The sequence below is a fragment of the Meleagris gallopavo genome, chromosome 11 (genome assembly GCF_000146605.3).
Source record: "Meleagris gallopavo isolate NT-WF06-2002-E0010 breed Aviagen turkey brand Nicholas breeding stock chromosome 11, Turkey_5.1, whole genome shotgun sequence".
Lineage (NCBI taxonomy): Eukaryota > Metazoa > Chordata > Aves > Galliformes > Phasianidae > Meleagris > Meleagris gallopavo.
Window position 1 is genome coordinate 10,545,457 of NC_015021.2, and position 9,722 is coordinate 10,555,178.

Sequence of the window (9,722 nt, forward strand, 5' to 3'; positions counted from 1 at the left end):
TACCAGAACCAAGAGTACGGTTTGAAGCCCAGAATGAAAAGAGGATGAGCTCGTATTACAAGAAGACAGAGTCTGAACTGGGGCTTGGCAGGTTAGATAGGATGAGAGGAGGCTGTGAAAAACCACGAATGCAGGGAGTGTGTTTAGATGGGAAAACGAAAACAAAAGGCTCTATCCTCTCTGAAGCAGAAAATGGAACAAAACTCAAGTTTTCCAGTTAGTGAAACCCACCAGCAAAGGGATGCCATTACCAATGCTGCTCTGGGTAGGCTCATGTGGGAGAGGTTGATGTGGTAAAGCAGATCAAGGTACATCAACTTAATAATTTATGTTGGTTTCAGTGAATTACTTGGTTTGCTTCTGTTTGGGGGAGTGGGTGAAATCCAGAATATTATGTTCTCAGTAAGTGAAGTATTTCCAGTTTATTTCTAAGTCACTCTCTCCAAATTCAGAAATGGCAGCATTAGGACTGCCTGAAATAATGTCCAAGTAAGACCAAGTCCAAGTCAGTTCTGCTTTTGTCCACTTGGTTGCAGGCTGCTAACACAGTGACTTTGTCCTAGAGGTGCAAGGGGCAGCCATGAAGTTGTGTGTTTGTTCTTTCATAGCTGTGCTATCATTCTTGTCCTTTGTTTTCTGCCAGAGTGGCGATGACTCCTCAGAAGAGGAAGAGGGCGAAGTCGACAGTGAAGTGGAGTTTCCTCGTAGACAAAGGTAAAAGGTGAATTCACTCTAATCTCTCTTTGGTAGGGCGAATTTCAGCAGAACTGTCATAGCAACTGCACACCAGCTGTGCTGGCAAAAGAACAGAATCACATTCAGTGTGTCCCATCTGCCCTCAGTGATCCTTCATGTTGACTCACCATTTTCAGCCTGTTCTGTTATCTCCAGCGTGGCTCTCCTGTTGCAGGCTGTTCACAGCACAACTTGATCACCCTTGTTTAGCAAGAGGTAGAGTGATTCAGCCTGTAAAAATAATAACCAGACTGACTGGTTGTTGGGACCCTCTGTGGACTCTTTCAAAAGCTGTGTTAACTGTTTCTGCAGTGGGGCTGACTCCAGAACCTTCATGTAGTAGGTATGTAGGATGTAAGAGCTAAGTGAGAACACAGCAGGTCAGATTTGATGGTATTGCCTGTAAAATAAGAGACTTGAAGGGGATTTATTTCTTAAGCATTTGTAATAGTAAACCTTAAAGGCCTGTGCTCTTGTAAATGGCTGCAGTAACTTTATGAAAACCACTGCTTGAAGTGCAGAAGTGATCCAGAGGGCAGATAAGTTAAGGGTTGTTAGGAGCAGAGCAGAGAAGATAAAAGCCATTGTATTCATTCACAACACACCTGAAGCTTGAATCCTAAATGCCATCTTTGTTACCTCAGTTAAATGACTGTGAATGAGTCTGAGAAGGTTCAGAGAAGTGTGACAAGAATAGTTAGAACTGGTTTCCATAGAAGAAATGAAATCTATGAGAAGTTTTTGTCTAGCAGGAGGAGAGGCTATAATGGAGGTACCTGGGATTGAAAGTGAAATGGAGAAAGTAAACAAGGAAAGATTCCGCACGTTCAAGTTAGGGAGACCTAGTGAAGCAAAGAATGGGTTGAAAATGAATATAGAGTGCTTTTTCCATCCGAAACATTTCAAATGTGCAGTTCATTGTTGAGGAGTGCTGTGGAAATTGAAACAGAAACAAGTTGTAAGTGTTAAATTTACGGAGGGTTGGTCCATCAGTGGCTGTTAATAAGCACAGCCATCCAGGCTTGATCTACAGCTCAAAAGCCTGAGCACAAACTGGGAAGATATGCCAGGAGAAAGCTGGCTCTGTCTGCACACCCTGCTCTCATACTTCTCCCTGATTATTTCTTCTTGCTGAGAGTCGGAGATAGAATGCTGGGCTAGATGAGTGCTCTGTACTTGTGCGTGAAATTGTTGCTTCTTCTGTGATTTACTATCTTGGGGAAGAAATTGCCTTTCCTGAATTCAATGTAATGACCTATTGTGGATCTCCTGGCGTGTTCCCTCAACTGATATTTTGTTGCTATCAAGCACCGACAGAAGGTGATTTCCACATTCAAGCAATGTGCACATACTTAAATTCTAGGCTGGCTGTTGTGACTGCTGCCAGGTGGTGCAGATATTGCAAATTCAGTTAGCTTGAACCCTACAATAAGGCCTTTCTTTGGGGAAAGGGCTGTTATGGAAGAATATGCTGCAGAGTAGATCAGCTAGTATGAACGTGTAGGAGAAGAGACCAAGGAAGAACAGATGAATTTGATTCTATGAATTTAAAGATGCAAATCTTAAACTAACTCGTTCAAAAGGTGGTAGAATTCCATAGTTCCAAAATAGAAAAGGCAGCTCAATGCTGCAGAGCTCTTGCTGCCAGTCTTGAAGATCTGTTATGACTCAGCTGATGTGGAAAGAGGCTGCTTTTCCTCTGCAATGAGAAGCAATGTAATAGAAGCTGAACTACTCTTCTGGTTTGCAGACCTCACCGCTGCATTAGTAGCTGCCAGTCCTACTCAACCTTCAGCTCGGAGAACTTCTCCGTGTCAGATGGAGAGGAGGGGAACACCAGTGATCACTCCAACAGCCCGGATGAGCTGGCTGCCAAGCTGGAAGATGAGCTGGCTGAGAAGCTGGAGGACATGTTGTCCCAGACTCCAGAGATCCCCATTGAAATCTCCACCCAGTCTGATGGGCTTTCAGACAAAGAGTGCGCTGTGCGGAGAGTCAAGACTCAGATGTCTCTGGGGAAACTTTGTGCAGATGAACATAGCTGTGAGGTGAGTTGTGAGTTTACCAATCCCCTCTTCAACTCATTGGGTAATTAAAAAAAAAAAAGAAAAAGGAAAAAAAGAGGAATCCAAGGACCAGGATGACTGCCTAGAAAGTGTTCTGGATGTACTGCATCAAGGAAGTGATTTGGATACCTGGTCTTTCTGGCACTTGGTCACATAAATAGATGAGGTGAAAGCAGCACAGAAAAAGCTTAGCATAATCTGCCAGCTGGGATGAGTGCAATATTTGGGAGGTCATCAGATTTGAAGTTGCACTAATTGGGATTAAAAAAAAAAAAGCAATAAAACAGATAATGAAGTGGAAGAGAGATAAACTGCCTGCCTCAGACTTAGCCATTGGCAGACCAGTGATGAAGCTAGAACAGTTTTCTTTCTTGTACTGTCTTTGTAGTGTCCAGGAGAGGGAGGGCAGAACGTGCCGCACCATTTCCTCGTCCCCTTGTCTGTGTGTGATGATGGTGCTCTGAGCAGATATTTTTCCTTGAGGGGTAGAGAAGTGACCTCTGGTACTGCACTTATGTGCTGTTGACATCTCCCACGTGTTGCCTTCTCGTCGTTCCCTGCTGGTGGTGACCTTTACCCAGCTCTTGTTACTGACTGGGATGATGTGGTTGATCTGCAGGGTAGGATTGTTGCTTAAATATTTCCCTTTCCCTTTGCTTTGCAGAACCCAGCACAGTTTGGAGAATCAGACTGTGACTCTTCTGAAGGGGAGTGTTCTGATGCCACAGTCAGGACCAATAAGCCCTGCAGCTCTGCTACTTGGTAATACAGATCCTCCCCCAAAGCTTTCTGATACTGGCATTTTGATTTCCCTGAGATTCCACTTCATTCCCCTTCATCACACTTTACAGGAAGAGAAGATGTTTCTCCTTCCCACCCCAGGAGTGATTTGCAATAACCTGAATCTCTGGAAAATGTCCAAATGAAATTAATTCTCTTTGAGCATTTCAATCAAGAATGGCAGGGATGTATTTTATTGAATAATCTAGTTACTGTAACATGGATATTTATTTTTTTGACATTTTAACACTTTTTACTGTAAAGAGTGGATTGTATTTATAGACACACAGACTTGTTGCAAAAAAAAAAAAAAAAATAAAAAATTCAGAAAGCAAGCACACTACAGAGAAACATCCTGGGAGTCCTGCCTGGACAGCTTTGTGTGCAGAGCGGGGGATTCTCTTGCTGCTTTCACAGGGGACCAGGCCTCACGGCCCTGAAGATTGGAGAACAGATCAAGAAAACTCAACTACTCCGTCTTATCACATGAGGAAGTGTAAAAAAGACCTTACTGTAAGGTAACCTGTGAACAAAGCGAATTCAGTATAACCAGCTGGGTCATTTTTTTAATCAGAAGGTGGACGTGTTCCTGGAGAAAACTGGTACTGAGGTGCTAACATCCAGGGTCTTCTGAGTCAATGCATCCCCAGGAATGTAATAATGGGTTTTGTTTTAAGGGTTTTTAGTTTCTTTTTTTAATCAACGTATGGTTGTGAGATCCTGCAAATGTATTCTAACCTCGTCCTCTTGAGAATTGGTATAAGAGCACTTCTTAACATCGTCCTTGCTTCACTCTGGCAGTGTTGACCTCCAGTTGAGCAGGGAATCCTCTTTCAGATGCAGTGTGCCATTTCCCAGTTTACTTCCTCCTCTTACCTCCTGTCTGTTTCAGTCAGCTAAAGAAATCAATCAAATCAGTGTTGGAAAAGCAAGAACTTGGAGAGCACGTTCTGCAGAGCCCGAGCACTCTTCTGGGGAGGAAACTGGAGATGCCTGTGCTGGACTTGGAGAAGCAGCCTCTCACCTACAACAGCATCAGTAACCAGCAGAGAGCTGTGTGCTGGGGGGGAAGACTGGGAATTGCTGGCCTAGATACGAGCATCAGCCCTGCTCCGTCTCCTTACTGTATGTTCTTGGAAGCATTCTCAGCTGCCTGCCCTTCATGTCAGGCTTGGTGCAAAACAGGTTGCGCAGGGAGCCTTGTGGCTGTGGCACAGCTGTGTCTCAGTGTCCCCTGAGGCCCCTGTTTCTTCTTCGAGCTGAAACTCTACAGGTGAAAGTGAGGATAATACTGCTATGTGGACAGGCCGAGGAGGCATTGGCAGATGAGAAAAGTTTGTTCTCTGATAGAACTCATAGTGCCTTCCCTTCAAACACTACTCTTCTAAACCGATATTTAAAGAGAACAAAATGATAGAGCACGCCCTCCCCTCCCTTCCCTTTAGCTGATCTTCCCCTACCAGAGCTTTCACTCTGCCCTTCGTAGCGTGCTGGCTGACACAGCCGGTGCTGCCCTGCAGCCTGGCACCCCAGCCTGAGATGAACGGCAGGAATGGACCATGGACAGGTACTTCTGTTGCTTTGTTTGTTTACATTTTATGTTAAAATATTGGTTTGAATTTATCTGTGGTAATTTATAGCCTCGTGGCAAAATGAAGGAAAATGTCTTATACAGAGAGCAGTATTGTATGAGTTAAATTATCCCATATTTTAAAATTTTGTAGCTGGACTACACACAGATCTTAAGTTATGATGTTATTTTATTATTTATTATCATTTCTGTAGATCAGAAGGTTGGCTTCACTGCTAGCACAATTGTAATCTGTTTGTGTGACGTTACCTTCTCCCTGGTCACTGGGAGAGATGGGAGCAGAGCTGGTCTCAGTGGCTGTCAGTAGCTGCTGCCTCCCATGCTTCCCATGGGTGCTGTCACCCTAAGGCAGGGAACCTGGCACAGCTGGTCAGGCTGGGATGGCTGCAGTCAGCCTTTGAGCCCTGGGGTATTCCTTGTGGGGATGCTGCAGTTCCTTGTGTTGCTGGTAGGGTTGGCAGCCCGTGAGCTGCTGGGGAGCAGTGACCAGGGAGCGAGTGGCTGTGCTGTTGGTCACAAAGGGAGTAACCTTTACAGATCCCCTGGCAAAGAGCATCCAGAAGGACAGGCAGAGAAGTGGGCAGTTACTGCTGGCACGTGGTGGATCGCCGCTGCAGGACTGTCAGGTTGTGGAGAGGAGATCAGCTCACCCTGCCTGCGGCAGCAATGCTCAGCTCTGCACCGAGACAGAGCGTGGAGGGGAGTGAAGCTCTTGTCTGGTTTGTTTCTTGTTTACTCTCTCTTCCATCACTCATTCTTCCACCCAAAGGCCTCTCCCACGGCCGGCGGCGTGTGGTGGTGGCAAGGCTTTGCTGTTGTGGTGTGGGAGGTTTTGGTGCAGATGAGGTGGTACAGATAGTTACCCAGCAAGCTGGAGGCTAGGGCATGAGAACTGAGCGGTGCAGAATTGTGCACGTAACACACGCGCACAAAGATCAAACTACTCCATAAGGAGAGGTTGAGAACTCCCCATCACATCTACCATCGTACCCCCGAGCAGTCCTGCAGCAACAGGCCCACAGCGGAGCTGCCTCCAGCTCAGGCCTATCTCAGTCTCTGTGCTTCAGTCCGTGCTAACTCTGCCCCTACCAAGATGATCCTCTGGGGCTTTTGGTAGCTGCGGCCTCAGCTCAGAGCTTCACAATGCGCTGAAACTTCTCTGGGCCCGCAGAGATGCAGATGCCTTGGTGTGTGGGATTTGGGGACCTTCCTGGCCAGCTGTCCTGGGGGAGCAGTGGTTGCTCCCTGCTTCACCCTGGGACACGCTGGCCTGTTTTTGCAGCTGGAGGAGCAGAGCTGAACCCTGCTGGCTGGCTGCTGCAAATACTGCAGCCACACTGGGGCCTGGTTTCTTTGCATGCCCAGCTCATCACACCCTTACGTCCAGCTTCTCTGCTCCTCGTAGCTGCTGCCTACAATGCAGCGTCCCTCTGGGGCTGTCACTAGGGCTGCCCCTTCCTCGTGTGAACACACAGCCCTGTACTGGTGGAGGTGTAATCCCAGCCCTCTGCCTGCACACACCCGTGTGTACGGCCGTGCAGGGGGCTGAGCTGTGCTCTGCGTGGTGCCACTGGCCCAGATCTGCGCATGGACTGCGATGCATCGCTGCAGTTCTGTGCACTTCCTTGCAGTAACACCCTGTTTGCAGGACAGAAGTAAACTGTGTTCCCTTTCCAGCATCCTGACTTCCCTGAGCCAGTTCTCGTGGCTGCTGACAGCTCCTGAACACTAGCCTAGATTTTCTCCCAATGCTGAATGTTGCCTTCCCCACTGTCGTGTTGAGTAACCATTTCATCCTGGCCCTGTCCAGTAGTGTTCATCTCTCTCCTCCCTGCTCTGCGGATTCCTGATACAAACTTGATTTTTTTGTATTGAACAGTGTACAGTGATGGAAACAAGAATGACTATCAAAGCAAACAATGCATGGAATAAAAAGCCAGTGTACTTCAATGTTTTTCAGGCTGGTCTGGTATCTGGGAATGGTTTGTGGTATGCTTTGGGACAAAGTCTTTCAATAACTAATGAGATGTGGGCGAGCAGTTTGTTTTTCAGTTGCCTGTCTCTAACCCCAGCCAAGCTGGAACTACTTGGAGCTCTGAATACCAGATGTGATGGTACACAAGTAGACTTTAAGCACATCGCCGTCCCTGGGCAGTGACCTTTACTTGTGCAAGCTGCTTTGCTGTGAGCTGCGTAGTTGAATCCTGAGAACTTTGCCCTTTGCTGGCCTGGTCGTTTCCAGCTCTGGCTGCTGTGGTGGGAAGGAGCAGCTCCCTGTCAGACCTGATGCGCAGAGACACCTCCTGGTTGTCCTCAAAACTTGGATGTTTTCTCTGCAGGATGTGCATTACAGCACAGTGGCAGGCAAAAGTGTCTTCTGAATCTGGGAAAGCTCTCCTGTGGAAGGTACAGGGACAAACTAATGACCCTGAAACATTACTTTTCTTAGTCTTTCAACTTGCTATTTGTATCTCTGCACCTAACAGCGCAGAAGTAGGATTGTTTTTCATTTTATGCTAAAAATACAAGTAGGTATGGGTGGGGAGAGGGCTGGGGGAGGAACACAGCCTGAGAGCTAAGAAACACTGCTTTTAGAAAGGCAGTGAAGAAAAGCCAAGGCTTCTGCTGGCACAGCTGAGTGCAGTGCTGCCTCACTGTGAGCAGGCAGCTGCTGGTTGCTATGGCAGTCATGGTGCTGGGACCAGCCCAGGCTTCCCCTCCTCCTGGAGTACTGCTGCACCAACACTGGAGCTGGACTTGGGGAGAAGTACAGGCTTCCAGAGAAGCCTGGGCTCGGGCTGGTAGGGAGACCACAGGAGTGTGGTGCTTGGCCAGGAGGGACAACTCACCTTTCTCCAGGGCTGCCACTACTCCTGCCTTTCTCTGCCATTTGCAATAGGCCGGCAACGCCTGCCAGCACAGCAGAGATTTGCAGGTTGACTTAAAGGACACAGGCAATTTACCTCCAGTGTTCACCAAGTTTCCTTCTATTTTCAGTGCAGATCCATGCACGATAAAACATTAATTAAAAAGGAGAACGTTGCACCTCCTCTTAGATGAGGAGAAGAATAAAAGCTGCAATTATCCATGGTCCACAAGGACACAGAGCATGCAGAATATAACCCACAGGAACAGAGACCCGCAGCTTTTGTGAGGCAGTCCCCCCAGCACAAGGGCCATCTGAGCCATCACATGCTCTTTTTGCCATTGAGTAATGGAGCGTGCTCATCTTCATCCAGCTTTAAGTGCTTCTTGCTGTATTTCTTGATCAGAGTCCCTGGTATCAATGCTGCCATAGCCATTAGAAGCAGCTTGAGCAGTGTGTCCCAAGAGAAAATGGCATCCAGAGAGTTGATTTGTGATAGAATGGCTCCTGTCTGTACACAGATGAAGTTGTAGGGTGTAAGACCTGGAAAAATCAGAGCAAAAAGAAAAGAGAGTTAGCATCCCCTTTGCCTCCATGAAAGAATGCCAAATTAGCCCAAATACATCCTTGCCCAAGGTCAGATATGTGTTTGTGACAGAAAGACAAGGGCGTGACACAAAACTTTGCTGTGCTGCTGCTGCACCCACATTTACAAGAGGAGCAGTGTAAATCTTTACAGAGAGAGTGGTGAGGTGCTGGAACAGCTGCCCAGAGAGGCTGTGGATGCCTCATCTCTAGAGGTGTTCAAGGCCAGGTTGGATGGGGCCCTGGGCAGCCTGGTCCGGTATTAAATGTGGAGGTTGGTGGCCCTGCATGTGGCAGGGGGTTGGAGATTCACGATCCTTGAGGCCCCTTCCAACCCTGGCCATTCTGTGATTCTGTGAATGTGAGCAGCTAACCGGGGCAGTTCCAGCTCAGCCCTGCTGCTCTGCCTTCCCCAGCCCAGGGCTCGGTGCTGAGGAGGCAGTGCCACCACATCCCCTCTGCCAGCATCGCCAGGTCTCACCGATGAGGACGGAGAAGAAGAACTGGGAGATGGGGATGTTCAGGATGGGAGCCGAGAGATTCAGAAACCAGTTTGGTGTCATGGGGAACAGCCTCAGGAACAACAGGAAAAAAAACAAGCAGCTCCTGTTCTCTTCGACCTGGAAGAGAAAAGCTCCCTTTTAGCAGTACGAGCGGAATGGCCCCGGCCCCAGAACGGCTCGGCAGGGACCTGAAGCTCACCCGGTCCCATCCCTGCTGCGGGCTGGGTTCTCCCATCAGCTCAGGCTGCCCGCAGCCCGTCCAGCCCGGCCCCGAGCGCCTCCAGGGCTGCGGCGATGTACTTCCCCAACAGCCCACAACACAACCGGTCCAGAACCGCTGACTACCGTACGCCTGGAGCCCAGCGGCGGGGCGCACGAGCGGCGAGAACGAGATCCGAACCGGCCCAAAGCCGGCCCGGCGGCCGTTACCTTTCTCTGCAGCAGCGCCACTTTATCCGGAAAGCAGCGCACCACCAAACGCTTCCCGAAGGCTCCGGACAGCAGATAGCAGCAGGTGGCTCCCAGGGACGTCAGCGCAGAGCAGAGCAGCAGCCCGACCCACGGCCCGAACAGCGCTCCGGCCAGAACGTTCTGCG

The 9,722-nt window shown here is 48.6% G+C and overlaps 2 protein-coding genes across 4 annotated transcripts in view; one reads left to right on the forward strand and one right to left on the reverse strand.

Moving 5' to 3' along the window:
- Positions 1–7,122, forward strand: part of MAP3K13 (mitogen-activated protein kinase kinase kinase 13) — a 33,604-nt gene extending 26,482 nt beyond the window's left edge. For 2 of the 3 annotated variants that reach the window (XM_010716560.3, XM_010716559.3), the window contains exons 12-15: positions 644–714; positions 2,486–2,783; positions 3,466–3,563; positions 3,653–7,122. In XM_010716560.3, coding sequence (XP_010714862.1) covers positions 644–714; positions 2,486–2,783; positions 3,466–3,563; positions 3,653–3,689 — 504 coding nt within the window. In that variant the 3' untranslated portion in view covers positions 3,690–7,122. Of the gene's footprint in view, positions 1–643; positions 715–2,485; positions 2,784–3,465 lie in introns of all 3 variants that reach the window. The other variant, XM_010716561.3, reaches the window with a different exon arrangement.
- Positions 7,123–8,136: 1,014 nt separating this feature from the next.
- Positions 8,137–9,720, reverse strand: TMEM41A (transmembrane protein 41A; the record flags this gene model as incomplete). Its single annotated transcript, XM_010716709.2, has 3 exons — positions 8,137–8,581; positions 9,105–9,243; positions 9,556–9,720. Coding segments are annotated over 3 exons (525 nt in total), but the record flags the coding sequence as incomplete, so codon positions are not given.
- Between the last annotated feature and the right edge of the window lie 2 nt (positions 9,721–9,722).